The sequence below is a fragment of the Colobus angolensis genome, unplaced genomic scaffold (genome assembly GCF_000951035.1).
Source record: "Colobus angolensis palliatus isolate OR3802 unplaced genomic scaffold, Cang.pa_1.0 Scaffold74, whole genome shotgun sequence".
Lineage (NCBI taxonomy): Eukaryota > Metazoa > Chordata > Mammalia > Primates > Cercopithecidae > Colobus > Colobus angolensis.
This window is the reverse complement of record NW_012121154.1, coordinates 7,021,263-7,039,135: the sequence shown is the minus strand read 5'-3', so window position 1 is coordinate 7,039,135 and position 17,873 is coordinate 7,021,263. Positions and strand designations below refer to the sequence as shown.

The following is a 17,873-nucleotide window of genomic DNA, read 5'->3' as shown; positions in this document are numbered from 1 at the left end:
AGCCGGACCGGGAAGCAGAGCCTGGCCGTGAGGAATAGCCGCCCGTTGCTGTCTGCCCCTCTGCGGACGGCGTCTCTCTCGACTCCGCTTAGGAAGTGGTGGGGGTGGAGTGGCCCCCGTCGGGAGGCGTTCGAACGCCCGCTCCGAGAGAGAAAGGATTCCCCTGTGCTTGGAGCCCGCACTCGGGCGCGGAGGGAGCGGCGGCAGGCTCTCGCTCTCGGCAACATGGGCTGCACGCTGAGCGCCGAGGACAAGGCGGCGGTGGAGCGGAGTAAGATGATCGACCGCAACCTCCGCGAGGACGGCGAGAAGGCTGCGCGCGAGGTCAAGCTGCTGCTGCTTGGTAAGGGCGGCCGGGTCGGGGACCCGGGGTCGGCGGGGGACCGGGCGCGGCGCTCCGCGGTGACCGCTGCGCGGCCCTCGGCGTTTGGAAACCCGGAGGGAAGGGGAGGAATCGCCCGAGGAAGCTTCTGAGCGGGAGCTGTGTCTGGCGGTGCGGGGCCGAGGCGGGTCCTCCTCTCCGGCTACCCGGCCTCCCTCCGCCCCGGCGGGCGAGGACTCCCCGCGGTGGGGCGGGCGCGTCACTTCACTCGGATGCCTTCGGCGACCCAGCAAAGAGCCCAGGCGGGTCCTGTGGAAACCCTTTGCTTTGAAGTTCAGCTCAACCTTACAAAGACGAAGGGGCATTCGCGGCTAGAAAATAACCGCCCCCCCCCGCCGTCCCCAGCCCCCTCCCGGAAAACCCTTCTTCGTGTGAGGTGTGGGTTATGTTTCGACTGTGGTTTTCTCATGCCCAGAGTGCCACGTTTGGTGAAATCAGTGCACCTTTTGTGAGGTCTCTGAGATGGGGCTGAAATGTCTTTCCTGTTAACTTCCTATGGCGACTGCTTAAGTGGTCAGGGAGCATCGATTACATTCCGCCTGCGCTGGGGAAAGACTGCGCTGGATGCGTGACTTTTCTTGCTGTGGGGGCATGGAAGCCACCCAAGTGGGGTTGGGAAGCTTTGCTTTAGTAGTAGGCAAGGCAGATACTCGAGTGGTGAAAACTGCTGTGAAAGGAGCGAGAGGGTCACGCCAGACAACAGGGTTCTCCCTCCGCTGCCACCGTTTCTGATGAATGAGATTTGCCAGATACACGCAAGGCTTTTATTTGTTCTTCGCACTGTTCTGTTCGTGAAACGCTACGTGGAGGTCTTTTCCAAATGTTTGATGGGGAAGAAAATAAAAAGTAAACCAGGGTTTTCATTGAGGGAAACAGTAGGAAAATATTCACAGGTTAAGATTTGTGAGTTAGGGTTTTCTTTTGTTTGCATGTTTTCTTCTCACACTCTAGGTATTTAGATGAAAAATTTCTCAGAATCTTCATTTGCATTTGCAAGGACTGCTTTTATTTTTATACCAGTTATAATAAAAAAGAAATGTTGCACAAACCTGTTTTCAGTAAGCTTCTGTTTCATTGGTTTAATGACTGCAGAAAAAATGGTGGGTTTTTTTTTCTCCATTACTAGTAGGCTTGGGAGCAGCAAAGTTGGCATGACTAAAAGTAATAATGATCTGAGTCATTTTGCAAGTAAACTGTGAAATAACTTTGCATTTTAAAGACCTGCGTGGCTTTTTTCACCCTCTCGCCCCCAACAGAAGTCTTTCTGTTAATGCTGTTGCCTAAGTTTTTACATTAATAAGAAATACTGTGTTTTGAGGAGGTTAGTGTAACTGCTTCTCTTGTGAATTGAATGTGAGGATAGATATGAAATAAAAGGATTAAAAAGTTTTTTTCTTGCAGTTTTTGCTCTCCTGGTGTGATACGTTGTTTCAGTGTATTTCTGTGTGACTCTTAGTTTGAGCCAGCCATCCACCATGTTTAAAGCAATTGAGAAATGAATCATCTGGTCGTGGTGTTCTGTCCTTTAATTAGGTGACTGTTAGGGATGGACTAGAATAAAGGTCCCAGGAGGAGGCTTTTGCTTGTGTTCAGAAGAGATCAGTGTGTCTTAACCTTAGCACGGTTGGCATTTGGGGCCGGGGAATTCTTTGTTGTGCAGGTTGTTTTTGTGCACTGTAGGATGTTCAGCAGCGTCTTTGGCCTCCACTCATTAGATGGTAGTAGCAGCCCCCCAAACTATGAGCTCCAAAAGCGTTTCCACATATTGCTAGAAGTCCTCTGGGGGCAAAATACAGCCTTAGTTAAGGACCACTGTTCTAGATTAACACTTAAATATAATTGAATGTATAATATAGAATCAGTCATCATAGTGAGTTCAGAGAAAGATGTAGCAGAGGCCTCATTTTCAGAAGGAATTATGGAATTCTTATTTCTGTTTCGTTTTTGGTTTTTTTTGAGACAGAGTCTTGCTCTGTCGCCCAGGCTGGAGTGCAGTGGCTGGATCTCGGCTCACTGCAACCTTCGCCTCCTGGTTCGAGCGATTCTCCTGCCTCAGCCTCCTGAGTAGCTGGAACTGCGGGTGCGTGCCACCATGCCTGGCTAATTTTGTGTTTTTAGTAGAGACCGGGTTTTCCCATGTTGGCCAGGCTTGTCTCGAACTCCTGACCTCAGGTGATCCGCCCGCCTCGGCCTCCCAAAGTCCTGGGATTACAGGCGTGAGCCGCCTCGCCTGACCAGAATTCTTATTTCTTTAAATCAGTACTAGCACCATTAGAAATATTTCAGAATGGTTTTTAGAAATCTCTGGGTGACTGAATTCTTTCGGCTGTCTTTTCTAGCTTTGGTCTTTTGCTTTTCCCTACCTCTCTGGAAATCCTGGCTGTCCTGCTGGCCCAGCACTCTGCTCTGTCGTATCCCCGGTGTACTCTACCCTTTTGCCCAGAGTTCCAGCACTCTAGTCCTGTAAACAGAATGCTGGCTTACTTATTCCAGAAATTCAATTCTTGGAATGTTTGAAGACATTGTTTTCCTAATTTGACTTTAGTAGTGAATTGTGACCTTTGGTTCTTTTTTGAATCCTTAAAGCATATGTATAAGCAGCTCATTGAAATAATTCCATGTAAAACACGGCAACAGAATCAACTAGAAATGTAAAATCATTTCTAGGTAATGTATAACCAGTGTCACAGCCATTTACATTAGATCTTGTTCTTTTTCACTTATTCTGTTTTTCTCATCAAATGATGTTTTTTAAATTTAAGGTGTAAAAGCTTTAAAGTACGTTAAAGACAGTCTGTAAATATATTGTGTTTTTTTCTTAAGGAATGTATTGTCATTTTAGACAGTGGGGCTGAGTAATTTAGATATGAGACTTGCACACTTTTAGTAAAGATTTTGGCACTAAGTGTCTATATGATTTAAATCAGAGGAATTTCAATATACTGAGCGGTAAAAGAAGAGGACCTAGTCTAATCATTGGCACTAAGGAAATTAGGCCAGAGTTTGGGTTGTTTGTCTTTTTGGTTTAGTTTTAATGCTTATTAGGATGACAATACTTAATACAGAAACTTATTTTAAAGAAGTAAGTAATAATGAAATTTTTTTAACATAATAATGTCTACTTGTTGAGGAAATTATTTTTTATTATATCTTTGAGAATGTTTTAATTTATCGCCCTTCTAAGGGCAGTAAGATTAAGCTTATGCTTTATTTCAGTAGGTAACTATAGTGTACTACTAGTACTTGCTAAATGTTTTATGTGTTTTGAGAACGTAAGAGATGATATACAAATAAATGATCAGCAATTAATTTTCTCTTCCAAAGCTTTGAGCAGTATTCTCCTTTATTCCACCTCACTATCCTTCCTTCCGCTCCACTCACCCTCATATACAAAATTCGACACCCTTATCTCCTTCTTTAGCTTGGTTTAAATATTCCAGGTTTAGGAGAAAATGAGCTGAGGGATTGGATTTCTTCTGTTTAGTGGATATTTTTCTATTGCTACCACTGGCCAGCTCTTTGGGATGCTGCATCTTTAATCTTCACTCCTTTTAAACTTGCCCTGTGACTTCCCCTAGTTGAGAAATTTTGGCATTGCAGGGCTTTTGATTTTTCATTGCTTTGACTTTCTTAGAATTGGTTTAGGATCTTAGATGTCAAAAAGCCCATTTCCTTGAATAAATGGACCTGGTATTTCGGTATGGGTTGTGTGCTTCTCTCTCATGGTGTACCTTGTATTAGCGGTTACTTTAATAAGAAGCCACAGGTGGTTTAAGAGTGTGTTTTGGAATTGGTGATTTTTTCTGTACCTTCTGTTTTTCATTTGCATATTCATAGTTCAATTCCTTCTCTGCCTCTAGCAGCCTAATTCCAGTAGGCTTTCCTGCTTCTTGTCTTTCCCTCTAGCCTATTCTTTCTACGGTAGGTATCATGCTGCTTCCTTAATCAAAAACCTTTGTTGACTTTTACGTTTCCTGCAGAATAAAATCTTTTAGACTTGGTTTCCCTCTAGCCTTATACTTTTTCCTTAGGGCACCCTTCTCCAAACAGAAACTGTTGGCATATGTTAAAGCATATTTGCACTTGATTTCTGGTGGTGGTTAGCCTTCTGCCCAGCCTGTTTTCCTACTGCTGTGAGCACTTTAAAGGCAGAATTTTTGTAGGTTTTCTTTGAATTCTTAACAACCCTTCCATTTTATCATGTGTAAAATGACTTCTTAATTATGTAAAATTATCTTGCTGGAATGTAAACTTTTTGCTCTGCTGTTTTCATTATCAATGAGAGCAAATAACTGCCCAGCCAAATTATGTAAACAAAAAAGGAGTTGTAAATTATGTGATGACCACAGTGAACACATCGCATCTAAAATCAAATTGTTTGGTTTAAGATTTTTTTTCATATTTATAAGAGCTTTTCACAGTCATTGTATTTGATAAAGTTGTGAAAATGATATTGGATATTCATTGGAGGAGGGTCTGCTATGTTGCAATTATGGGATTTTGCCCTGCAAATTTTTTTTTTTTTTTTGTAAAGGTAGATCTCATTTTCTGATTTTTATTTTTGGCCCCAATTTCTGATGCATAAAAAGTATGACTCTTGTTGAATGTCTCAGTGATAGGAAATACGCCTTACAGAATTTAATAGATGTTATTTAAACCTGAAAAAGACTGCTGTAATTTTTTAAACAAAAATTGTGTATTCAACCACAACCTTAATTTTTATTTTGTAATATGTTTCTAACTGCCTTGGAAAATTCTATGTACAGCACATTCACACGGGAAGACCTGAGTGTACTTGAGTGTATTTACAGATTTCTTGGTCACATGTTCTGGCATGCCATTAACCAATGTATGACTCCCCAGAGTTTGACACGGTGAAGTTCAGATCCCAGACTCCATTTGAGTCTTATGAACTAAGGTCAGCTCTACTTAATCTTTTAGTGCTCGGACTGCTTTCTGACCTAACTTGTTAGTACCAATTAAAAACCTTAATGGAAATAGGGCAGAAATAATTTTAAAATGAAGTTCATTATAAATGTAGTGACTTAACGCAAAATTTATTGTCATACAGTTGTGGAGGTTAGAAGTCCAAGAAGGGTTTCCACTGGGCTAAAGTCAGGTTGTCTATAGGGCTTCTTTTCTTCTGGAGATTCTAGAGGAGAATCCATTCTCTTGCCTTTTTCAACCTCTTCAGAGGCTGCCTGCTTTCATTGGCTCATGGTACCTTCTCCATCTCAAAGCCAGCAATAGCTGGTGGAGTCTTTCTCATGTGGCATCACTCTCCAGCCTCCCCTTTTCACTTGGAAGGAGCCTTGTAATTACATTGGGCCCACCCACATAATCCAAGTTAATAGCCCCATCTCAAGATCACATCTGCAAAACTCATTTGGCCCTGTGAGGTGACATATTCACAGGTTTCGTGGATTGGGACATATTTATCTTTGGGGACCATTATTTTGCCTAGCACAGTCAGTCGTCTGGCTCTCAAAGGTTGGTGTCCATCCTGCATGCAAAATGCATTCACCTTCTCCCAACATCTCCAAAAGTCTCAACCCAATACAGCCACAACTGACTGCAGAATCTCAACCAGGCTCTTGATCTAACTCAGGAATGGGTGAGATTCTGAATTTAATCCATACTGGGACAAAATTCATATCTGTTTGTGGACCTGTGAAACTAGCAAACAAGTTATCTGCTCCCAGAATATGGTGAGTCAGGCATAGGTTATCATTAAATGGAAAGAAAAAAGGAGTCACGGGTTTTGAGCACTTTCAAAACTCCTTTAGGTTTCAAGGGTTGGGGATAGTTCTTTGTGACTCTTTGCTCCACCCTCTGGGTACTGAACTTCTCCACTCTTGGGAGTCATCCTTCTTTTCTAATCAAGGGTGGTAGCACCTGTATGCTGCTTATTACTTTTATCAGCCTGTTTCTTGCCTGTGGAATTATGAGGGTCTGAGAGCATTATTTCATTTCATATTCTTTTACTTCACTTTTTTCCTCTCCCGTTTTACTGTAACCAGCAAGAAAAAACAAAACCAAAAAAACGGCCACATCTTCAATACTTTGCTTGGAAATCTCTTCATCTTAGTGTCCAGGTTCATAGCTTATAAGGTCTGCTTTCAATATAACTGCTGGACTTCATTCAGCTAAGCTTTCTGCCAGTATATAACAAGGATCCCCCTTCCTCTAGTTTCCAATAACATGTTTCACCTTTCTTCCCATCCAAGTCCTCATCAGCAGCAGATTTAAGGTTCATGCATCTAGCAATAGTGTGTTCATGACAATTCATGTGTTTTCTAAGATGATAATGTTTCATCTACCAGACTCCTCACTTCCTTCTGAGCCCACACTGGGAGAGACATTAACATCGTATTTCTACTAACAGTATGTCAAGGCCACCTAGACTTTTTCTGTTATGCTTCTCAAAATTCTTTCAGCCTCTGCCTGTTGCCCATTTCTGCATTTTTAGGTGTTATAGCAGCACCACACTTCCCATTATCTTCATTGATATATATAACTTTTGAGAGTGCAAAATGATTGTAATTTTACATTCTCCCGTCCCTCATAATTTACGTGACTATCATGGTAACACTAAAAGCACCAGTTTCTTACATGTCATATGGAACCCATGGTGTTACTCAAGTCGTAATGTGAAAGAATAAAGCTCTTCTTTGCCTTTTCTTCATTGACGTTTTTCCTGATCATCCAGTCTAAATTAGTCTTCCTTCCTCTCCCTTCCTAATAATACTGAAATCATCTTGTACTTTTATTTTTTATTGTCTGTTGCCTTTCTCTATGGCATTGGCCCCATCAGAACATGAATCTTGTCAGACTTATCACCTGATGGGATGGTGCATAGTAGCCGTTTCATAATTGTCGGTTAAATGAATTGATAAATTGTTGAACATTAATTTTGACTAGTTTTCTTTTAAAGGGAAAAACTGGTATATATTCTTTGTGCTTTGGGTATTTTTGAGTGCATTTTGACCCAATATATATCTTGCTGTATTACAGAAATGAAAACCTACTACATTATTCCTAACACAGTTCTAAAAAGCAAATTAATTTTGGGTACCATCTTGTTACGTGATCAAAAAAATATGATTCTTGGTAAATAAGTGGTAGAGTGAAATGTGATTTTCATATTTGTATATTTTGGGAACTTTGTTTTTAACAGTATTGTTGCCTTGCTGCTTCACGTGTTATTTAGATGCTTTCTTAAAATGTGTACACTATTGCAGTGAGGTATTTAATATATACTCACAACTATATATTTCACACTGGATGATGTGAATCTAGTAAACCTCAGCTTTCAGGAGCCAGCAGGCTGCTCAGAAGCTCACCACCAGTCTCTTCTTTATGTCTTGCTTGTTCTCATGTGGTGAGAATGGTCACTGGTAACATTTGTAAAGTGTGTTCTGTGCTTTTCATGTCCAATTACGCTTTAGCCTTCCCAGATCCTTAAGAGAATTTACAGTCTACTTGGGGAAATACAATATGTACATAAAACTAAGTCCTCATAATGTTAAATGGGGAAGAAAAAGAATAAAATAGATACTAGGTAGGGGAGGTGAGTGTCAGTATTGGGACTTCATTGTTGATCTTGCGGGGCGGAGGTGAAGGTAGCCTGCCTTTCAGATACTACTTTGGTTATAAATCTGTCAATTTCCTTCATGTATTTCTGAACCTACTATTTAACCCCGATTGGGTATAAGCTTTGTGTTGTATGAAAACTTATAATTTAGAAGAGACTTTGCTATGTATGAATTTAGTTTTCAAACATTTTCCATGTCTAAGGAATTTTTTTCCCCTCCAAGGTTTATTTAGCTCTGTAGAAAGACTTTCCAGATAGGAAAGGGGAGTTGACTTCGAACTCTGGTGGTAAAAGGTTTCCCATGAGATCTTGGGCAAGTTACCAAATTTTTTAAGCTTTGGTTTTTTCTTCTATAAATGTTGGATAATAAATATATCTACTTCACAGGGCTAGGGACAAAGTCAGCTAATGCATCTGAAGTACTTAGAATACTACATGGTACATACGTTCTTAATAATTATAGGCTGTTTTTATAAATACTTTAGAAACTCTCTGGAATCAGCCCTCCCTTGCAGTTTCATCCATTTATGGTCATAGACATTAAATTCTTTTTACTGGCTTTTCTTAGCAAGGATGTGTGTGTGTGTATGTGTGTGTGTGTGTGTGTGTGTACATGTATATGTATATATAGTGAAGACTTCAGGAAGTATGAATTCAGTTTTAATCATTAGTTTCTAAACCCACCATAACTTCCTTGAGGGACTTGGATTTATCTTAACAGCCTCCTTACTGGAACTAGACCAGGTAAATATCTGTGCTGTGTTAAGAATTCTATAGAGAATGCACTTTAAGTAATCAGAAGACTTTACAAATGTTATAAAAGGAATTTCCTCTTCATTTTATTATCCATTTTTAGAATTAGTGCAGTGATTTCTTGCAAACCTTTTTTTTTTTTTTTTGGAAAATAAAGCTGTTTGTGTAAATTATGAAACGTTGAGTTCATTCAAAAGATGGTGCCATTTCTCAGAGGAATTTATGACAGCTTTCTGTACTGTTGACTCAAAGAGATTCCTAATAGAACTCCAGGATTATAATGGATTTACTTTTAGGAGAAGCATCTCTTGAAAAGTGGTGGTAACCTTGATAGAGAAACAATGAATCGTTGAATCTGTGATAGTATTTGTTCCTTTTACCAAATTGTAAAAGGAGTTCCTTAAGACTTACTTCTTGAATTGTATGAAACTCCTCCTGTTACTCTTGCCTCACTAAAGTACAGTCCAGAATTTTTTCTAGTAACTAATCTATATTATGTATTTTTCTTGTTTGGGCACATACATCTTATTTGACAGCTGCTGCTGAAGGCTTACTAATTTTGTTCTTCATGGAAGAACAACAAAAGAGGAATGGAACTTGTAAGTAAACCTACGGTTAAAATCAATATAATGTAGTAGGAGTTAAAAGAAAACTGCCTTCTTATATGGTTTCAATGTTAATCTAATTCCAAGAATTACATTTATTTCAGTGTAGCTTAAAATTGGTCCATGTGTACTAGCTCACTTACATTTTCACAAACTGAGCACATTAATCAGCAATCAGATCAAGAAATGTATGCAAGGGTTATTTTGTTACTGTAAAAAGTAATGCTGGTCAGTAAAGTTGCTGGGACTATAAGATGGTGCTCCTTTAATTCAAGATCAACACTGTGCACTTGCCTCCATCCATTCGTCCTCTCTTGCTTCCAGCACCTTTTTCCATCCACCTGATTCTCTAGTGTCTTCACACTGCTTTAAAGACTCCTGTGTCCTGGTCTCAAGTCATGCCTAGCTTTAAAAGTGATAAAATCCAAGTAATACACCCCTTAAGTACTTTTTAATCTGTTGTTTTTTAATTTAAACTTTTCAGAATATTCAGAAAAATAGGCAGCATTCATATTTTTCCTTTTTCACTTCCTAGTCACTCTTTGAATTACTTTCAGCTTTAAATTATTGACTTTCTGATTGATATAGAAGTATTGAGAAATAGGCAGTCGTGTAACCTTATCAATCTATATCAATCTATATACTTTTTAAAGAGGTAATGTGGTGTCTGTTCCCGTGTACTTCTCTCCTTCTGGAGTTGGAAGGAGGGCTTCTCATTCGAACTTATTTGTAACTTCTTTGTGGTTTTTATCTTTTTGTGCTACTTACACATTTTCTAGGTTCATTTGTATCCAGTTGGTAATAACTAATCTGCCTATTGATATATTGAGCTTTACATTTTAGTGGTGAAATTTCTATGTCTAAAAACCATTTCTCATCTTTAGCTTGAAAAAGTATCTGTTATTCTACTTTATTTTCTGGCTTTTTCAAAGCCATTTTCATTATACTGTATCTATTTCATAGTCTGAAAAACTGTTTTTGAAGTTCTTGAGCTTCAGTTATTTCTGGTGTCTTGACTCTGCCTCGCGGTAAATTGTGTCCTCTTGTAATTTTTTATTTGTGAACATGTATTAAGCAGTACATTGTCTGTGTGAATCCTGTACACCCTGCGTTGGCTGCAGCTTTCCTTTCCATCTCATGGATGCTGTGGCCTTCTTACTTGGTTTTCCCCAGGCAGCCCTTTCCTGTAGAGTCAGTATGAGGTAGCCAGGTTCTCAGCTGTTTCGAATGCTTTGCCTTCCCTAGTTGTCTCAAGCATCAGGAAAATTATATGTTGCATACATTCCACAGAGGTCCCATGGTGTTGGGGAAAGGTCAGCTCAGGCATTCCCTCTGCTTAGCCACAATTCATCATACTGCTTGAATATGTGTTGCTGCCTAGGAGACTTTCTTAACCCAAACAGACCCCCCTGCCTTTAGCAGTTTCTTCATCTTCTCTGACATATAATTCAACTTTGGCCCAGAGAGGAGATTAAGATACTGGTCTGACTCTGCCTCTCTTTTCCCCATCTGCCTTCTGCAGTTGCTCCTAACTGAATGCCCTATAGCTCCCAAGCTTGCAGGCTCTGCCACAGGATGCCTAGGAAAGTAAGCCACTTGTACTCTTCCATTTTTGTCTGGCTGACACCAGTGTCTGCCTCTTCTCCCATTATTCATGTAAATGCAAAAGAGAAAAAAAGCACTTTAATAATTTTGAAGAATTTCTCATATTACATTCTCTATTGTGTCTGGCTCTGAAGTTAGGTTTTTGTGGTTTTTTTCCCACATACATATTCCTACTGTATGTCCTTGCTGCAATCCATGTGCTGACCTTATTTTTTTAGAGCTCGTTCTTTTTAAAGTTAAACTTTACTATGCATAGAAATAATTCTGAAACTTTCAAAATGCAGATTCTCATTGAGTAGGTCTGGGGTGGGGCCTGAAATTCTGCATTTCTCACAGGCTCACGGGGTGCTTGTATTGCTGAGCCACAGTCCAGTCCATCTCACAGTCCTAGAGGAGGTGATCTTCTCTGGTTCTTTTCCGTTTATCCGTTTCATAAGCATTTCTCACGTCTTATCTGGCCTTTGCCACATTCATGAAAACTATCACTTTATCAGTAAAGTATTTAAAACAGTGCCTTGCACAGAGTAAACATTCATGTTTTAGATATTCACACGTACATGCACACACATATATCTATCACACTTATTATTATTGCTGTTTTATAGTTAAACTTCTTTTAATGTTAGTCTAGAAACTTGTTTTAGTAGTGCATTTTGAGAGAAACCATTTAGTATCATCTTACATGGAAACATCCACTTCCTTAGGAATGACCAAAAACTATAATTAGTTATAATGAATCTTGTATGATTTGGCAAGAGTTTTTTAAGTGGAGTTCTTTTGATGATACGAGTATTCAGGTCAGGCTGAAAGAGCCCCAATGATAATATTTTTCTGACTGTTTTCCTCTGGTAATGTTTGTGACAAAACTCCTTTGTCATAAATAAATATAGTTGCTGGTGCAGACTGAATGTTTGTATTCCCCTGAAATTCACATGTCGAAACCCTAACCCCCAATATGATAGTATTTGGAGATGGGGCTTTTGGGAAGTAATTAAGGTTAGATTAAGTCATGAGGGCTGGTCCTTCATGATGAGATTAGTGTCTTTATTTTTTAAAAAAAAAGACACAGGAGCTCTCTTGCTTGTACCAAGAAGTGACCATATGCGACATAACTCAGTGAGGGCCCTCACCAAGAAACACACCATTCTGGCCCCCTGATGTGATCTCCAGGAGCTTCTTGACCTATGAGAGATAAATGTTTGTTGTTTAAGCCACCCAGTATAGTTTTCTGTCATAGCAGGCTTCACTGACTGAGATAGTTGCCAACTCTGATTAAGTTTACAGTCATTGGACTTGAAATAATCATGCTGCTTTCCTATCACTTCAGCTCTTCTGATCTGTAGGTGGTGCATACAACGTGATTTCCATACTTTTAAAAGGGAGTTTTGATCTTAGAAAACTATCCTTCATGTTTAGTGATAAGTAATTGCAAAATAAGAATTATTTTGTGATTACAGCGTGTGTTCTATAGCTTCTGCTTTCATCATAGTATCATTTGCTGGTTGGGCTTAGTTGCAGTTATGACATCTGGTTCTTATGAAACGTGTAAATTCATTCAACAAATATTTATAGAATGCCAGTTCTACGGCCTGCATTTTCTAAATATGTGGGAATGGAAGTCTTTGGGAAGCTGATATATTAAAGTACATAACACATTATTGGAACATTTCACCATTAGGTGAAACAATATGTTTTGTTGTTGTTGTTATGTTTAAGTGTAAAAACTGGACTGTGGGTTTACTCTCTCATTTGTCTTAATATGCCTTTGTAGTAAATCATCTTAACGATGTTTTAGATGAATGCAGTTTATAGGTCAAGTTGAGTTTTACTGCTTTTTGCCAAAAACTATTTCAGACTTTCAGAACTAAGCACTAAGTAAATGGACTCCACAGTAATTTATACTGTGCACATGGTGATGCTTGGAATTTTAGAATTAATTCTCTGGAAAGTTGTCAACTGACAAATGTCCATTGTAGACTTAGCAGTCCCATCTGAAATAACTTGAACTGTAATTTAAAAAGTAGTATAGAAAGAGCAATTCTGGAAAATATAAAACTCTCAAAAAGATCTTAATAGTGGTCTCCTTTGGAGAATCGTTAGGACTTAGGCTTTGTAATTCATAGAATTGTGTAGATTTTGCATTGTATTTGGGTATATGTTGATGTTTATGTCCATCAGTGAACAAAAATGTTATTTTAAAATTAAAACAAAAAAACTTAGAAAATTAGAGCATCTGAATGATTTTGTCATATAAGCAACCTTAACTTTTAAAAGTATAAGCTGAAAACCATTTTGAAGAATTTCTAGAATGGGTTCATATCCATGGAGAAATAAGTTGAGAACCAAACTTCAGTGTTTTAGAATTGAATGGTTGTATTCTAGAAATGATTTAGTATAAAGGTTTGTCTTTATTTCTGATAGGATTAGCTATTTAGATTTATGATAGTTTTAATAACTAAATATTATGTGGATGTTTACAACTATTATCTCCAGTTTATTTGATAGATCTTTTGAGGTAAAAATATAGTTATAACTTCCTTGTAATATATTTCCCACATATTTTGAGGTGTTGAGTCTTGAGACTGATATGTGGTATTACTAATACCAATGTAGTCTCAATAGTCTTAATTATATGCAGTATCGGTGTAGGAAAAATATAGGAATTGCTTTCTTTTGGTCTGGTATTTATTTTCAAATACTGCTTCTCTATATATAAAGTATTACAGCTGTACTGTAGACATTTAGGGAAGCAAACATTTGAGTACATTTCTTTTCTCGATATATTTTGAGTGGTTGATGTATTGCAAATGTAACTTTACACTTTTTCTGGCTTCAGTATTTACTTATTAAATATTTTCTGTAAATCCCAACTTTAGTAGCTACATAATATTTTACAGATATTCTATAATTTATTTAATCACACTAATGTTGATAATTGATGTCTCCTACTTTTACAGTCATGTACTGTGCTGGAACTGTCAAATTTTATGCATGTATCATTGCCTGTATTCCTAATTATTTCCTTAAATTACTAGGTTAATAGTTTTGAACCATTTTAAGGCTTATGATGTGTATAGATACAGATTTTCTCCCCCTAAATGGTCCAGTTTCTGTCCCTGCAGGAGGCATGTGAAGCTGCTGTGTTTCACCTTACCCTTGTCAGCATTGAGTGTTCTTGTAATTATCGGCACTAACTTGATGGGTAAAAATGGCTTCCCATTGTTGCTGTAATCTGCAATTTTGGATTTGCTGAGGGGCGGTAGAAGAACTATATACTCTAAAGAAATTAATGTGCTCCATTTTGAGATTCATCAGAACCTGTCTTGTAATACCTTGCATGTTTGTATATTCGCTCTTCCCCTTGTACTTTTTGATTTTGTTACTTTTTCACCTAGATAGATTGTTTTGCTTCATGTTAATGAGAGGATTTAGAAAGTCTTAAATTGTTGGCCCATATAACTATTCCTTGAGTGGTTTTAACAAGGCATTTTAAAATTCACTTAATTTTATATGCCTTCAGGATGTACAAACTAAAGTAGAGAAGAATTTGTCACACGAGAAGAAAAAATGGAAACTATGATAGACGAGACTGATTAATTCATGTTAGCATTGAAGACCTACATACCCTAAACCAAGTGAGACCAAACAGCATACCATCTGTATACCACCTGTTTTCATGGAAGTGCAGGTTACAGTGAGATGCCCTCAGAACCGGACAATACCAGATGTTGACTTGACAGCTTAAATGTACTCTTGGTTGGAAGCATCAATTGGTAAAACAATTTTGGGTAAAGCTTTATCAATACTTAGTAAAGGTATACATACCTTTGAATTGATAATCCCATTCCTAGGTATGGATTCCAGAGAAAGTGTTGTACATGTACCAGGAAAAATAATTACTACAACATTGTTAGTAATAGCAAAATTTCAAAAGAACTAAATTATTAATCATCAGGAGTGAACAGGAGTGAATAAATGTGTGAGCAGGAATAAATAAATAAATGAAGGTATATACTGAAAGTGAAATACTGTGTAAGAACTAGACAAATGAAGTACTGTACAGAGAAAGTGAATACATGATAAATCTCAATAACAGTGCTAAGTTAAATATGCATTTTGTAAAGTGATATGCTTTATGACACATTCATATAAAGTTAAAAAAAATCCTCAGAACTATGCCATATGTTTATAGGTACAAACACATAAAGGAAGAGTGTAAATAAATGCAGGGAGAGGATAAACATCAAATTCAGAGTGCTGGTTACCTCTGAGGAGGCGGAGAGGGAATTGGATCAGGAGGATGTATCCAGGGTACTGCAGTGTTTTAATTCTCAAGCCGGATGCTGGACACAGAGATGTTTATTATCTTGTTTTCTAGATATTTTTATATGACTGAAATATTTCATAAATAAACAGGACTTTTATTATTGTAGGCTAATTCATCTCAATTTTGGCATATTTTCCTGTGATTTCACATCCGGTTATTTCCCAAGCCTTGTTTACTCCTTATTGCATTGCATTGTCCATCCATCATCCTTTATTTTTCCATTTTTACACAAGTTAGTCTTTTGTAATGTCCTCTTACCTGGTTTTCCTCCCTACATACTTCCCACCCTTCAGTCTATGTCAGTCCTCCAGAATGACAGCTTTGATTGTATCAGTAACTGGCCAGAAGTCATCAGTAGCTCTGGTTATTTACAGAATATTGTTGTCTTTATTAGCGTGGAATTCAGGAGCCTCGGTGATTTGGCTTCCACCCTGCATTTCCATATTTCCCATGATTATCCGTTGCCACAGTGTGAGAACTTCCCCTGCTTTCCCATCTTGATAACCTTGCTTATGTTGTTCCTGTCTCAGGGAGTGCCCTGCCACCCTTACCTGTTTCCAGTCCTGCCCAGGCATGTTCATGAGCAGAGTTCGGGAGAACTTTTCTCAAAGTTGAATAATATCTGGATCCCTAATAAGACAATTCTTATGGATTCCTAATATTGATTTAAATGTATTGCAAAATCATTTCAATATATAAAACTATGAAAACATATAATTAGGTATAAAGATATTTCTCACTTCTAGATAGCCACAAAGCTAAAAAAAAGAAAAATTACACAGAAAACCACAAACCAATAGAGTTCTCATTAACATGACTTGTTCTCTGCTGGTTGTGATGTCAGTCAACTATAAACTGCTTTCGCATGTGGCATGCCTACTATCAAATGCCACAAGATGTCTTAATTCTTCCATCATCTTTCTCTAATTGCAAAGTCCTCATTCCTGGGGTGCTCCCACCTCCAGTGGAATAAATGCCTCAGTGAAGCATCATCATGAATGAAAAGGCTCAGTAGTGTTCCCCACCAAGTGGCTGCATTACTACATGAAAAAAATACATCTGCCTCTAACTTTCTAATGCCTAAGTGCAGATTTATTTAATATTAGCTGTTGTCTGCTATGAGCTGTGTCAAAGGTTGTGTGGATCCAAACATATCATACATAGATCCTGCCTTTGGGGAGTTTAGTGGCAAAGGAAACCAAGGAAACATTATTTACGGTAGGGATAAATGCTAGGGGGTGTGATTTGAACTTGTATTGGGAGGCATCTGAATTTCAAGTTAAGAGCTGTTACTGCATAGCCCTTCAGTTATTAAAGGGCACAAGCAAGAATATGAAGTTCACGTTTATTTTTAATTTTTTCATTTTGTTCTCCTTTCATGATCTCTTTTCATTTTTTTAAATATACCCCATTTCTTTCAGTTTTCTAGAACTAAGGTGTAGGTTGTATTAATCTCATGTTATAAAGCAGGAAATTGAGGTTTTGATAGATAAGGAATTTGCCCAAGACATACTGCTAGTAAGTGGCCAGGCTGGGTGTTGTCTCCTTGTATACTGCCTCTCAGTCCTCTCTTAGGACGCTTCTTTCTTTATGTTATTTCATGTGTGCATTTGCAATTATGCAATGAAATGGTATTTTTCCCTCTATTAGGGAGACAGGGCCTGGTCAAAGTAAATATCTGTTGAATAACTTAGTGAACAATTATGTCTTATGTTGAAAGAATTAATAACTACAACACCATTATTAACTGATATACCCAACAGGTGTTTTAACTAGATAATTTAAAAGGGGAGACTAAGTCATACATATCCATTGAAATAGGTTGGTGTTTTGTTTTTACAAACAGGGATTAAAGAAATCAACTTAAGGATATAATCTGGGGTTTGATTCAGTCTCATTTCTTACACCTACACTATTTATGGCTGAAAGATTTCAAATGAAAAGTGAAATTTATTTTTAAAAAAAACCCGAGGCAATTAAATACCCTGAATCTTTGAAGAGAGCGGTAATTATATCTAGTACGCTGTATTTACCGAAGAATGTAGACTTTTATATTTCAGAAAGATTTTTTAATATCATTACTTTCCCACTAACCAAAGTAACTAAAATATTAAATTTATCATAATGTGTCACAGTGTAAAAATATTCCTGTCATTGACAGGCCAGCCCCTGCATGATAGTGGTAGAGATTCCAAGAGGGCAGTTAAATCAGTCAAGCTTGTCATGTCAGAGATAGTCTTCAAGAAGGATCAAAGGGTTCATTTTAACTTTGTATCTTTTTTTCCCATTAATATAGCCTTAATATAGTTTTACATCCTTGGTTTTGATTATACAATGTGCATCTTAAAGATTAGTAAGCTGTAGTTAATGCTTGTATTTCTCTAATAACTTTTAAAGTATGTTTGAACACTGATTTATCTAATTATCAAATTGGAAGTAACACTATTTCCAATTCTACAAGTTAACTTGGAATAACGTCAGGGATATTTTTTCTCTAATACAGTAGGAGAAAAGCAGTGAGGTGGTTAATAAACAAGACACGGGTGGCTGAGGTAGGATGCTTATTCTATCTGAAATGCTTAAATAGTGTAAATATAAAAGAGAGTG

At 37.9% G+C, this 17,873-nt stretch overlaps 1 protein-coding gene across 1 annotated transcript in view; it reads left to right on the top strand.

The window, feature by feature from the left end:
- GNAI1 (guanine nucleotide binding protein (G protein), alpha inhibiting activity polypeptide 1) overlaps nt 1–17,873 on the top strand; it is an 82,809-nt gene that overhangs the window by 972 nt on the left and 63,964 nt on the right. Inside the window, exon 4 of the mRNA XM_011927705.1 lies at nt 93–343. Within this exon, the coding sequence (XP_011783095.1) occupies nt 93–343 (251 nt within the window). The remainder of the gene's footprint in view (nt 1–92; nt 344–17,873) is intronic.